This window comes from Heptranchias perlo, chromosome 30 (assembly GCF_035084215.1).
Source record: "Heptranchias perlo isolate sHepPer1 chromosome 30, sHepPer1.hap1, whole genome shotgun sequence".
Classification (NCBI taxonomy): domain Eukaryota; kingdom Metazoa; phylum Chordata; class Chondrichthyes; order Hexanchiformes; family Hexanchidae; genus Heptranchias; species Heptranchias perlo.
In genome coordinates, this window is record NC_090354.1 from 9827092 (window position 1) to 9842112 (window position 15021).

The 15021-nt window shown below is 42.6% G+C and overlaps 1 protein-coding gene across 3 annotated transcripts in view; it reads left to right on the forward strand.

Moving 5' to 3' along the window:
• The window catches only part of LOC137299888 (collagen alpha-1(XVIII) chain-like), a 75512-nt gene extending 64663 nt beyond the window's left edge, over nucleotides 1-10849 (forward strand). For all 3 annotated transcript variants that reach the window (XM_067968864.1, XM_067968866.1, XM_067968865.1), the window contains 5 exons: nucleotides 1630-1677; nucleotides 4305-4367; nucleotides 7648-7845; nucleotides 8866-8981; nucleotides 10396-10849. In XM_067968864.1, the coding sequence (XP_067824965.1) occupies nucleotides 1630-1677; nucleotides 4305-4367; nucleotides 7648-7845; nucleotides 8866-8981; nucleotides 10396-10612 (642 nt within the window). In that variant the 3' untranslated portion in view covers nucleotides 10613-10849. The remainder of the gene's footprint in view (nucleotides 1-1629; nucleotides 1678-4304; nucleotides 4368-7647; nucleotides 7846-8865; nucleotides 8982-10395) is intronic.
• Nucleotides 10850-15021: the final 4172 nt, after the last annotated feature.

Below are 15021 nucleotides of genomic sequence, written 5' to 3' on the forward strand. Positions count from 1 at the left end.
CGTGCGTGTACACAGACACACACGTGCGCATACACACATATATTGACACACACATGTAAGTACACAGGCGCACGTGCACATACATAGACACACACACAGACACACGTGTGCGTACACGGGGACACACACACCGACACACACACACACACACACACACACAGGTACACATGCTTGTACACACATACTTACGCACACACATACACACACTGGTCCATTCTGCTGGGACTCCACAGAGTGAGAAGACAAGAAAAGCAATAAATCTATAACATTAAGAAACACGGGTTTCAAAGCTGGCCAAACAATGTGACTGCTTTCCACATACAACAGTGATTCCACCATCCCCCGCCCTCAGCGGGAAAGCTGCACTCACAGGGAGTGGAGGTCGGAGAGAGGGTTAAAACATTGTTGCCTTAACTCTCCAGCCCTTGCTTCCTACCCGGAATGTGCGATCGTGGAATTACATTAACAAAGTGCACATTATATACTGTATAAAACTCGATAGGTCATACCCAGCATAACCGGCGATGTTTACACTGGATGTACTCCTTCAATAACTGATTCCAGTTCTGCCCACATAGGGTGAAATTTGTCTTTTAACAAAAAATAGGGAAGTGTTTTTTTGAAAACCTTAGGCATTCTCCTGTTTCCAGTTAAAAGATGAATTTTCTGAAGACCTGCAGTTTCTATTAAAAGATCCATGATCTGCTGAAGAGCACATCTTGTTGGATTGAACGAAACACAGCGGAGCGACTTTGTTGTAAGCCAGAATTTCATGAGCTTGCATTATTTCCTGCAAAAAAAGTGCAGCTGTTTTTGGTGGGAAAGGATGAACCTAGTGATTGTAATTAATCAAACATGAATGTGGTTATTCAAATGTAACAAGAACCCCTGACGTCAGATTTACTTTGTGTTGGTAGAAGCAGTGTGATTAATGCTACAAACCTTCTTTGAGGGAGATGTCAGACTATGTGCTCCATTCTCCCTGATTGTTCAATGGGTCAATACACTATTCAATATGAAATTTAGCTTTATAAATCAGGAAGGTTTCGGGTATAATCCTTGATCTGCAATGAGTTATCTGCCTTTAGCCAGGGCGTCACTGGGGTGATACATTTGGCTTCAGAGTCCCTGAGCTAGAAAAGGGAATTCAATTGTGATTCTGGAATCTTGATCGCTCTCTGGTGACTCCTTGTATAAAGCGCATATGTGTGAGGGTTGGAAGAAGCCTGTATCAGGTTTGACTGTGATGCTTCTCACTGCCAAATAGCTCACTGACACTTTTTGGTCTCACATATGTAGAAAAAGTACTTGGGCTAGATGCTATGGAGAGCTGGTGAGGCCCATGGAGCTGTACAAGAACAGTTCCCCATTTCAAGAGAGAAAACTGGCATTAAAACAGCCATTATTTTATATACAGTATAATTTAAAGAGACTGCACTTTTGGTTGTGAAATATTTGAAATAGCTCAAAATTGATCTTTTGTTGAATAGACTGTGATCCAGCAATGTAACAACAGCAGCATCAATGACTTGCATTTATATAGAGCCTTTAATGTTAAAAAAAACTCTGCTAAGGCTCATTACTATTTTTAATCATGTGTCTTTAATGTATTTCTGATTTCCCTGACAGCTTGAAGATTTCTTCCCCGGTATTGCTGCTGATGATCCTGCAGTATCAGTAAGTACACTGCACTCCAGCTATAGATAGCACTGCCTTCTTTCTATTAATGTCCACATATCGGCTGACACCAAGGATCGTGATGACTTTTAGTCTGCAAGTGAGTCATGTGGAATGTTTTCCACAACTAAAATCTGACTTTGTCACTGCATTTTACCTCTTTACCATATGTGTGACAATTAAAAACTAGAGGGCAGCATTCAACTAAATGTGAAACCCTTTTTGCCTCTCTACAGTGTGGATCATGGTTTAACCAACTCGCTGGGATTTTCTAAAGAGCTGGTTAAAAAATGGCACAGTCACAAAAAACAAATCTGCATTTCCTTTACATACTGATTTCTCGTAAAATACTGTACTGGATATCTGCTCTGGGCTTTGATAAGGTAAATATTTCCAAACTTGGGGGAAAAATTCAATAAGGCCTATTATTGGGCGTCGGTAGCATGACCCGGTATTAACCCACGCCTCTTCCTGCCTCAGTACTCACCATCAATCTGCATTGAAATCCAGGCCTTGCATGTCGATTCAATGCAATTCACACTTTCCACCAGCAGGGGGAGCCCCAATCTCTTAAAGGGAGGATGTTTCTTCAAATCTCTTAAAGGTGACCGGTACCTGTTATTTGCTAAAATTAACAGTCTGCATGGAGTCTGAACGGAGAATCAGATATCGCACACGTAAAACACAGATGCAGGTCCCGTCCCTTTGTTTACACACTGATGAGTTGTGTTGAAACATTGAATAAAGCTTGCGCACTACTAAATCCCACATCCTCCAATCTGCATGCCAGACCTCACTAATTTGCCAATCTGAGTTGGTAACAGGTCTGTGAGAGTACATGCACCAAGATTCTCTGCTGATGCACTACTGGCCTTGGTGCAAGAGGTGGACAGAAGGAGGGACATCCTATATCCACGGGGGGTGGAGGGGGGGGGAGCAAGAGGCCCTTCAGATATATGGCCAAAAGGCAGTGGGAGGCAGTGGGGGACAAAGTCAATGCCAGGCGCACAGCATCATGAACATGGATGCAGTGCAGGAAGAAGTTCAATGCTTTGACACGAGTGGTCAAGGTGAGTGAGGTCAACTGTCGAGTAGCGTCTCCTACAAACTGCACCACTAGCTGCATCCACTGCTCCACTGCATCACCCACATAGCAACAAACTCTTTCCATCAGTACTCAATGCTTCCAATCAGATGCTTCCTCTCACTCTTACACATTATCACTGTTGCAAGCCGCCCACCCACAACTCACAGGCCACACACACTGGCAGCTATTCAACCATGACAGGCACATCACCCAGACACATCCTGCTTTCTTGCAGAAGAGGGTGACGCATAACAGGAGGCAACAAGTGGCAGTGGCATTTAGCCCCTCGAGCCTGTTCCGCCATTCAGTGAGATCATGCTGGATCTGTGACCTAACTCCATATACCCGCCTTAGCCCCATATCCCTTAATACCCTTGGTTCACAGAAATCTATCAATCTCATATTTAGAATTCACAATTGAGCTGCAAACTGCCGTTTGCAGAAGAGCGTTCCAAACTTCTCCCACCCTTTGCATGTAAAAGCGTTTCCTAACTTCACTCCTGCATGTCTTGGCTCTAAATGTTAGGCTATGTCCCCGCGTCCTAGTATTCAAGTATAGGAGACCTCCAAAAACAGTTACAAGTGTCTCGGCAGCCAGAAGCAATAATCTAGCCACTAACCTATAAATCCTGCATGGTCCCTTTAAATAACGCTGGTGGGGGTCCTCCAGGCACTCTATGACGCGTTCAGATGATCGTGGTTAATATTATGTGTTGAGTTGAGCATTAAGTGCCAAAACGGTGTCTGTCACTTTAAATCAGCATTGCACACTGATTGCACCCCTTTTCTCCTTACTTTACATGCTTCTGGCATTCGGTATTTGCGCATGCGCCAACTCCTAGACCAAGATGGCGTCCGGCGCACGTCACGCTGGAAACGTGCGTGCGCAGCCAAGACGCCATCCTGGATGTTCGAGAGGCTGCGTAGCACCATAATGACGGGCACTACACGGCCCAATTTAGCGCCCTTGGTGTCCTATCTGGACTATCTTGGTCTGAGCATCTAAGGGTGAACCAATGAGAAAGAATCAATGGCAGGGGGGCAGACGGACTCTGGGTTTTGTTGAGTGTTGGCACTGGAGACCTTTGTCCCGATGCGTTACTCTGAGGTTTGGAATAAAGTATGACCAGTGCTGATTATTCATAATTCAGTAAAGTTACTGGTGAGTTGGTTCCATTAATTGTTAGATTTTGTATTCTGGTCCCAGTAGCAGCAAGACATATCCTGGCTCAGCCCAGCCCTCTCTCCTTGAGCACTCCTTTATTCTGTGATTTTGCATCCTTTTTGTCAGATTTTATATCTCATATTGTTGTCACCAATATAGGACGTTTTGTAATTGCAGTCACCATCTGGCAATTGTTGATAGAACATGTTTTATTCCCTTTATAGTTCTGCTTTACATGGTCTAAACTCTATTGTGATTGTTCAGAGAATCTTTGATTCAGAATGCAGGGTAGGTGTAGTTCAGGAAAAGTCCAGTTCCTCATTTTCAACATGGGAGACACTTGGTCACATGTCTGGTTTTTTTTTCTATAACTAGGTTGAAGTGTCTGATGTCTCCCCCAATCTAATACCGAGTAACATTATTCACCGAGGACCAGCGGTAAGTTATTGGTGTTCTCGATTGGGTTAAAACCTGCTGTACAACTTCTTTTTAAAATTCAGTAATTATGAATGTAGAGAACAACTCTTCTGAGCATTGGTCAGTCAATATCCCATAAGCCTCCTGACCTCTACACCCTGCTTCTACACCCTAATTTGTTTTGTTCCTCTAATATCTTTGCTGAAGTTCCATTGATTGAAACAAATAAAGCCATTTTTATGTAATTCTTCAATTGCCTGCTGTCTACACAGTTCCATTAATAACATTTCATATCAAATGTATTGTTAACTCCTTCCTCTTTCCTGATATTCCTGCTAGGTTGCTGGCCAATTTGTACCCGACATTCTCTCTGGGTGCTTTCACTAACATATTTGTTTAATCAGATATATTTAAAGATGGATCATTACTATTTTCTGGAGGGGAAGAGAGTGGGAGAGCTCAGTGTAAATTTTGTCACAGTAACATTGCAGTGTTGCAATGACATTTTAGCAATCTGACGACATCGTTGCAACTCAAAAGACACCAATACGTCACCTGTTGATTGTCGATGAGCACATTTTCAATGATGATCAGCCTCCAAAGTGTTACGCCAGCACAATAGTTCAGTATTCCTCTGAATTAAATGGAAAGACCTATTTTGAAGAAGTACTTACCCTGCCTAAAACGTTACCCTCCCATACCTCCAACTGAGAAAGAAACAGGTCGAGAACAGCAAATAGCCATTTTTTAGTGATGGACTCGTGTGTTGTTAGGCTATTTAATTATGTGTGGGCATAATTAATGAGCTGGATAATGTCCTCACCTGACATCCATGTGTAGTGAGTGTTGGCAGGGCATTTGAACCATGGGGGGCATCACAGGTGAGCCAAGTTTTACCCTCACATAAAGGCACTTTCAGGATAGTAATCAGGAGCAGGAACCCTTGTTCATTTTACCTTTACTAGCCCAAGATTGCTCAGGCCCATTGTTGCGCCGAGCTCCACTGAGAACAATTCAACACAAACCAGGGATTGAACCTGGGACATTCAGATTTGTTTTGCTCCGTTACACACTGCCTTTACCAACTGAGCCAAGAGGGAACCAGTCATGTGATGTTTTATTTATTTTTAAACACTAGCGGCTCTCCCATGGCTTTGCTTGTACTCAGTTGGATGGGGTGCTGTTTTACAACAGGAGCATTACATAATATAATTTTCTCCTGCTAAAGTATAGCTCTGTTCAACCTTGTCTGTCCTTTAAAGGCCACAAAGTCAAATTGGTGTAAATAGCAACATGCTGCGGTCAATTAGAAATGAATAGCTTGGTAGTGAGTGAAGTTTGGAGATTGGTGGGTACTTGTAAATTCCTGGCTCCAAGGTCAAAACAAATTTGCATGAAATGACAGTCTTTTTTAAAAATATACTTTTGCGATTTTGTAGTGTGACAGACTCAAAGCTTTATATATATGGGAGACATAGTAGAGAGCCATGGTAGTGTTGAAATCATAACCCACAATTGGGATTAATGCTGAAATGAGGTCAAGGCTCCAATGATCACGTACAGACTGCTGCGGTGAATAAAGGACTCAAGACTTTTTAAAAAATCTTATTACATTAAGGGACAAAAACTTGGATGTTTACTTTCAAAGGTGAGCGAGTAAGAAAAATAATTTTCATCGCTGTGATATCACATGTGAGTGACTTAATGGTGTCACTGTGGTGCAATCTGTCATCATGTTATGGTTTTGTGAACAATAAATGGTTTGTCTAAAAAAAAAAATATCCTGAATAATTGCCCTTGAAAAGAACCAGTTTCATTGTGTATGTTGTTTGGTATACAGTCTACAGGGGCAAGTATTCCTAACTGTCTCACTCTGTTCTCTTTACTGGCTCAATGTCCCACCTAACTGCATCTGACACGAAACATGAACAGAATGTACTGAATCTGAAAGCGTGGATGGGGGTAATTTTAACTCCCTACGACAGGCAGGAGAGGGTCAGGGTGGGGGTGGGGGTGGATTAAATGGGAAAATATATGAAACCCGACCCCAACCTGCCCCGAACACTCCTGCTTCCGGTCTAACCATGATGGATTGGGGGACGTCCAAGTAGCATGCTCTGGAGAGGCGGGTCCATGATTAGAATATTTGAATGAGGCTCCGTTCCTCAGATTTTGGGAGTCATTGGAATTTAACGGCTGCGGGTTGGGTTTCCCAGGGCTCGGGAAACCCAGCAACTAAAGGGAGGCGGGAGATGCCGGTTCCAGCAGGTAAGTGTTTTTTAGAGCTCTGCTAGTGGGCCAGGAGGAGCAGGAGTGCTTACCTGCGGCCCCTCAAGCAAATCTTCCGCTGCGATCTGCAAACCCCCCCATGATCTTTCCCTCCCTCCCCACCACGCCGTTAAATTCGGCAGGACCTCCGTATTGCCAGCATGTCTCGGTTTTCCAGCTGCGCAAACATGCCTCCCCTCCCCATCTCCCTCCCCGTAAATATCGGGGCCGATGTGTCTTTCACAATTCAGAGTAGAATACGTCTGATCAGAGTGCAGCTGCCAATTTTTTAAAAAAATGTTGGATCTCATTCCCATTGACTTAATTAAAGACACTGTCCTATGTGGTATCCCACATGCTAAAATGGCAGGAGCAGCACTACTGTTGGGCTCAGCACTGCTGGATTAGGGAGGGAAATCGTCCGGGGTTTCTACACTCAGTTGCTATCCACTGATTCCTGTTGGAAAGTGTGGTGCAAGGATGTCAGTTGAGGGCAAGATTGAGTTTGGATGTGGCACCCCCACCCTTACAGCTGAAGAGCCTGCTGTAACCCTCCGACCAGGCTTACACGTGAAGAATGGTGACTTGAGCAAGATGCTGGAGAATGGAACTCTACCCCAGAATGAGGCAACATCTTCAAGAGATGAGGAGACATTTTTTTTTACTCAGTGAGTTGTTATGATCTGGAATGCGCTGCCTGAAAGGGTGGTGGAAGCAGAGTCAATAGTAACTTTCAAGAGGAAATTGGATTTCCCCTTAAAAAGGAAAAAAATTGCAAGGGCTATGGGGAAAGAGCAGGGGAGTGGGACTAATTGGTAGCTCTTTCAGAGAGTCAGCACAGGCACGGTGGGCCGAATGGCCTCCTTCTGTGCTGTATGATTCTGTATATATTGGTTCTCACTTTTTAAAAGAGCTTCTTGATAACTTAGTGAAAATAGAACATAGTCCTACCTAAAGGATAAGGACCAGACCTGAAAGGTATTTACTCGGTTGGATTTATTTCCTATATGTGATGTATTTCCTCTTTCTCCAGCTTCACATGGTGGCTCTGAATGCTCCCCTCACGGGTGAAATGGCTGGGATTCGTGGTGCCGACCTGCGGTGTTTCCAGCAGGCCCAGAAAGCTGGACTGCAGGGAACTTTCCGTGCTTTCCTCACCTCAGGTGACCAGGACTTGATTTCTATTGTGAAGAGATCCGACAGGGCATCTGCGGCAGTTGTTAACCTCAAGGCAAGTATTTATCATTTCCGAGAGATGTAAAATACTTTAAAAAGAAAGAAAGGAAGACTTGCATTCATATAGCACCTTTCATGACCCCTGGACATCCCAAAACGCTTTACAGCCAATGATTTATACTTCTGAAGCGTAGTCACTGTTGTAACATAGGAAACTCGGCAGCCAATTTGCACATAGCAAGGTCCCACAAAGAGCAGATAACCTGTTTCAGTGATGTTGGTTGGCGGATAAATATTGGCCAGGACACTGGGGAGAACTCCCCTGCTCTTCTTCTAAATAGTGCCATGGGATCTTTTATGTCCACCTGAGAGGGCAGATGGGGCCTCGGTTTAACGTGTCATCTGAAAGATGGGACCTCCGACAGTGCAGCTCTCCCTCAGTACTGCTCTGGAGTGTCAGCTTGGATTTTGTGCCTGGAGTGGGACTTGAACCCATAATCTTCAGAATTAGAGGCAAGAGTATATAATTATATATTACACCATAAGAATATAATTACACTATATCATTGCTGGTGTGCCTGATACAGCAATACCATTGGAAAACTGTCCCATAAGACAAAGAGTATAAAATATTCTGTACAGATTGGGCCTGCTGTGTAATAGGAATAAATAAACAAACTGCACCAAAAGTACATGTTTGGATCAGAATTAGGCCTGGATCAACTGTATGTTTATGGAGCTGAAAACGCAGTGGTAATAATCCAATAGTGAACTCCTGGAAAGGTTCAGTGGGTAATTGTTCAGTTTGGTGTAAAACTGAGTCATGCAGATCAAGAAGTTCTCCAGTTCATCCCACCCCCATGGGCTGAGTTTAATGGTAGTGGGATATGGTAGTTTAGTACTTACAGTACCGAGTTATGGTTGTGAGTTCAAATCCCACCATAGGATTTATATCTCTCCCCATGTGTATCTGTCTTCAAGTTGTTTATTTATCCTTTATTATTCTCTCTCTGTTTGTCTTCTTGAGAAGCCTAAACGGCCTAAAACCATGTTATAAACCTGACGTTTCTTACAGGGTGAAATGCTCTTTTACAATTGGGATACTCTCTTCAGTGGCTCTGGGGCACATTTCAACCCCAAAGTGCCCATTTATTCATTCAGTGGTCAAAATGTCATGACCGATGCCTCATGGTGAGTATAGAATGCGTCAAAACATAGCAATCAGCCTGTGGTAATACGAGGCTTGGCAAGGTTGTATTTCTGTATCGTGTGCAAGGTGGAAAATTGCAGCTTGTGGGGAGGGAAGAGTGTACAATGCAATGGTATTCCTATTGAATGGTGGACTGGTAGTGGAAACATGATTATCTACACTGTAGCAATCAGATCATTGAGCCACGATGAGATCAATGCAATTTTGCCAAAGAATATCAATCCAGGATAGACTTGCTCCAGGTAAAAATGTAATTTAATTTGTATTTCCCTGATTTAAAGCAATTTTATTCTTTTAGGTCCCTTGTATACTGTGCCTTTCCCAGGTAAGAGGATGGGCAGGGAACCTGCTCCCGGTCCTCTGAGACCAACTCTTCAGGAAGAGTGGCCTGCAGAACGGGGAGGGTAATTGTCCAATAATTTCCCCTAGCCTACCTATTAGGAAGCATTGAGCATCATGTTGTATTTCATTTGGATTTAGTTATTTGAGATTAAGAGACTGAAACTAATAAAACTTTCTATGCATTTATCCATCAGCTATGCTCTAAATGACATGGTTATTGTTAGAACATAGCTCTACGAGTAATAAGTTCATAAGGTCAGAGGTTCACAGTTGTAGATATATGGCAGTTGACAAAAGATGGAAAGGGAAAAAAATGTCTGCAATTAAACTATAAAACTATAAAAACGGAATGTTGGCTTTTATTGCTCGGGGGATAGAATATAAAAACAGGGAGGTATTGCTGCAGTTATATAAGGTATTGGTGAGACCGCACCTGGAATACTGCATACAGTTTTGGTGTCCATACTTAAGAAAAGACATACTTGCTCTCAAGGCAGTACAAAGAAGGTTCACTCGGTTAATCCCGGGGATGAGGGGGCGGACATATGAGGAGAGGTTGAGTAGATTGGGATTCTACTCATTGGAGTTCAGAAGAATGAGAGGCGATCTTATTGAAACATATAAGATTGTGAAGGGGCTTGATCGGGTGGATGCGGTAAGGATGTTCCCAAGAATGGGTGAAACTAGAATTAGGGGGCATAATCTTAGAATAAGGGGCTGCTCTTTCAAAACTGAGATGAGGAGAAACTTCTTCACTCAGAGGGTAGTAGGTCTGTGGAATTTGCTGCCCCAGGAAGCTGTGGAAGCTACATCATTAAATAAATTTAAAACAGAAATAGACAGTTTCCGAGAAGTAAAGGGAATTAGGGGTTACGGGGAGCGGGCAGGAAATTGGACATGAATTTAGATTTGAGGTTAGGAGCAGATCAGCCACGATCTTATTGAATGGCGGAGCAGGCTCGAGGGGCCGATTGGCCTACTCCTGCTCCTATTTCTTATGTTCTTAAGGTGGTGATTAACCAATTTGAAGTTTGCTTTCATTTACATCACTAGGCCTCGTAAATTTGTCTGGCATGGATCAAGCACCCGGGGGATTCGAGTCTCAGACAGCTTTTGTAATGAATGGCGAAAGGGATATGGTGTACAAGGACTCGCGACATCGCTCATGAGTGGAAAGCTCCTGGAGCAGCACTTGTATGGCTGCACCAACTCCTTCATCGTGCTTTGCATCGAAAACAGCGTTACACACAGGCATGGCAGGAAGAAATAATTGTTAGCAACTATGTATTTTATGCTTTTACATAAGGTCAAGTGACAAAGATTCCTATTTTTGCACTATTGTGAGAAAGAAAGGAGAATTATATTGGGAGTATTTCTCTTTTCAACATTGCTTAGATCTGTGCCATTATTTTGTGCGCTGTAACATTTCCCAGTTTTATGTGTAATGCCACTGCTGCTGTTTCCCATATGAAATGCTCTAATTAAAACAAAAAATTCATGAAAATAACTCTTGTGCAGATAGAATTCTCATCGCCAGCTTGTATATCGATTTATTTAAACAAAAATAATCTTGTGAGTGCGGGTGTCATGGGTTAGCATCTGGTCCTTTCACCTCTGGACCTCAGCTTTGAATTCAGCCCAGACTGATGGAATTAAAATCTCAACTCTCCTCTGTTGAAAGGCTCCTAAGTGAAATGAGTTTGGACAACCCAATTTCTAGTGATCATGAACCACAGCACAAAATTGCCTGTAATTTAACACTAAATTGGCAGTCTCTCTCCAAGATACCGTGAAGATGACTGATGTGAAAAATGGCAATGTCACACTGGTGGCAGAGGGAAGGATCTTCTGAAGTGGATGGCCCGTTTAATCCCGCACCTAACTAAGCTCTATCTGATCTCGGACTGTCTGATGCTGGCACTGGGTTTTAAAAATGGAAAAGTCACACTGATTCTGTAGAAAGTGTTCCTTTCTCTAGAATCCATTGCCTTGTGGAGCGCCAAGCAACATGTCCTGCCTGCATACCCACCATCCAATGACACCTAAACCAACTGTGGCAAGATCCTACTGGTTGGCTGAAAAATTCTGAGAGTTGACAGCATTTTTAAAGAAGATGTACTAAATTTATGAAAACTTGGATTACACAGAATTATAAAAAAAAACTTGTACCTAATACTTTGTACGTCCACAAAAAAACACACAAACGAGACAGAAGTGGCTGGAAATTCCTCCGTGCTTGACATTTAGTCCACAAATAAAGTTACGTACCCCCATGACTTTGCTTCAGGGATAATTGTACGGCATGGAGGAGTTTCTAGCAGAAGTAGACAATTGAGTGGCATGAACCACGTAACTAAACAACGTTTCTGTTATAATTATATTAGCTGAGGCTCAAGTGCTTTTATTTCCAAATAATTATCTGTTTATTCCGTTTATACTACACGTTGATGTGAAGCTAATTTCTACTTTCATTAGTGGCGTTAATATAGTCCCTTCACCCTGCAGAGGTCGGATGGTGCCGCAGCTTGACATATCTTGGAATGCAGTCCTTGGGACGTCTCTGAAATGTTGGCTTGTGTACACTGCACACTTAAGAAGCTCTGAAGAAAGGACAGGCCACAATGCAGAGAAAAAGAACAAGTGGATATAATGATAGAAGGAATTCCAAAGAGAATGATAGAAAAAAACCATGCAGAGAATCAGAAGTACAACCCAGGAGAGGGGTGGCGATGTGTTTAGATCGATTGAGAGGGAGAATAACAGCACCGGCAGATCTTAAAAGTAAACTAAAAAGAAGAACCCAGAAACAGAAGGAGCTTTGAGGTAGGCTAAAGGGGGAGGCTAGACATCTTAAAGCAATGTCAGCAGAGTTGTTCATATCTCAGAGCTGACCCATTTTAATCAGGACATACCGACATTGAACAACGCAGCTGAGAAAAGCAGCAGTGACGTACAAAACTACCAGGTTGGCACAGCCAGTTGATTCATCAGTTCTACTAAAAACTCTGCTCCCTCCCCCTATGATGTGGAGATGCCGGTGATGGACTGGGGTTGACAATTGTAAACAATTTTACAACACCAAGTTATAGTCCAACGATTTTATTTGAAATCTACGAGGATTCGAGGAGTTCCTGACATTTACCTGAGGAAGGAGGAAGCCTCCGAAAGCTTGTAGATTTCAAATAAAATCGTTGGACTATAACTTGGTGTTGTAAAATTGTTTACAATTGCCCTCCCCCTACCCAAGCTCTGACCCGAATTCCACCCTTTCAACACATAACAGTTTGGGAACAATGGCAGTTTATAATACTCCTAAAGCACAGTGGAGAAACCAAACACATGCAGTTTGGCTTCACACATACACACAAGAACACACACGTACACTGCTAACCTGTCTAACAAGTCTGACTAACTTGATTGAATTTTTTGAGCAGGTAACAAGGAGGGTCGATGAGGGTAACGCGGTTGATGTTATGTACATGGATTTTAGCAAGGCTTTTGACAAGGTCCCACATGGCAGACTGACCAAAAAGGTAAAAGCCCATGGGGTCCAAGGGAAAGTGGCTAGTTGGATCCAAAATTAGCTCAGTGGCTGGAAGCAAAGGGTAATGGTTGACAGGTGTTCTTGCGGCTGGAAGCCTGTTTCCAGTGGGGTCCCGCAAGGTTCAGTGCTAGGCCTCTTGCTTTTTGTGTTATGTATTAATGATTTGGACTTGAATGTAGGGGGCTTGATCAAGAAGTTTGCAGATAATACAAAAATTGGCCGTGTGGTTGATAGTGAGGAGGAAAGCCGTAGACTGCAGGAAGCTATCAATGGACTGGTCAGGTGGGCAGAAAAGTGGCAATGGACTGCAGTCCAGAGAAGTGTGAGGTAATGCATTTGGGGAGGGCAAACAAGGCAAGGGAGTACACAATAAATGGGAGGATACTGAGAGGTGTAGAGGAACAAAGGGACCTTGAAATGCATGTCCACAGATCTCTGAAGGTAGCAGAACAGGTAGCTAAGGTGGTTAAAAAGGCATACGGGATACTTTCCTTTATTAGCTGAGCAATAGAATATAAGAGCAGGGAGGTTATGCTAGAACTGTATAAAACATTGGTAAGGCCACAGCATGAGTACTGCGTACAGTTCTGGTCACCACATTACAGGAAAGATGTGATTGCACTAGAAAGGGTACAGAGGAGATTTACGAGGATATTGCCAGGGCTGAAGAATTTTAGCTATGAGGAAGGATTGGATAGGCTGGGGTTGTTTTCTTTGGAACAAAGGAGGCTGAAGGGAGATTTAATTGAGGTGTATAAAATTATGACGGGACTAGATAGAGTGGATGGGGAGGACCTATTTCCCTTAGCAGAGGGGTCAGTGACCAAAGGGGCATAGATTTAAAGTAATTGGTAGAAGGATTAGACGGGAGCTGAGGAGAAATTTTTTCACCCAGCAGGTGGTGGGGGTCTGGAACTCACTGCCTGAAAGGGTGGTAGAGGCCAAAACCCTCAACTTGTTTAAAAAGTACTTAGATGAGTACTTGAAGTGCCTTAACCTACAGGGCTACGGACCAAGAGCTTGAAAGTGGGATTAAGCTGGATAACACTTTTTCGGCTGGCACAGTCACGATGGGCCGAATGGCCTCCTTCTGTGCCGTAACTTCCTATGATTCTGACCTCCAAGTGATGCTAAGTGTAGAACAGGCTGAGTTTTTACAAAAAGAATACAAATATAATCCTCATTATCTGTGAATTATTTTAATGAATTCTAAAAATTAGAAAACATGTAGGTGATAGAATCTGTCTCTTTATGGAGTAGCGAGAAAAAAAAATGTTGCATGAATTTTAGGGTGTGGTGCAGAATGCCACAGTAGTCTTCAAATTTAATAAGACACAATTCTATTTCTTTGAATAGTTGTCACAAATTGCCAAGAAAATATAATCTTCTCAAGGCAAGCTCTTCAAAAATCCTCTCACTTTTAGCTTAATGTAGTGTACAATCAATGTGCAGTTGGAATTGTGCAATATAATGTATTGTGCAGCCCTGAAAATAAAGACTTCTGCCTTGCTCCTGTCATCCTCTTTGAATAAATGTTCTTCATAAGACATCATTTGTATGCAAAAACTTAGAAAAATAATAATGTTGTGACGGTGGTTTCAGAATGGGATACTAGTTAAAGGGAAGCACAGTGGTGTGAGAGGAGAGTGATGGTTTTCGACTGAAGTGAAGATAAAAGCAGTCAAGGACAAAAGAATGGTATTTGACCGATTGAGATTCATCCCTCCAGGACCCTGACTCTCCCAGTCCAGAATTTTGAAAGTCCCTAATGTCCTTGACTTTAGTATATTGTTCCAAATATTCATCACTCTTTGAATAAATAAATTCTTTCTACTGTTTGTTTTAAACTTGCTCGTCATTAATTTACATTTCTGAACACTGATCCTTCTAGTTTAGCTTACATTGAAGCACTAATCTGGGTTGACCTTAGCTATACTCTTTAATACCTTATAGAAAACTGATGGAATTCTCCTTTAGTTATCTTCTCTCTAGACTGTAGAGCTTATAAGCTTCTCTAATCTTTCCTCATAGCTCATCCATTTACATCTGGGATGTTTTTTGTTGATCCTCTCTGCATCCATTTCAATGCATCTGTTTTGAAGCAGGATGATCAAAATTTTTAACAGTTTGATTAC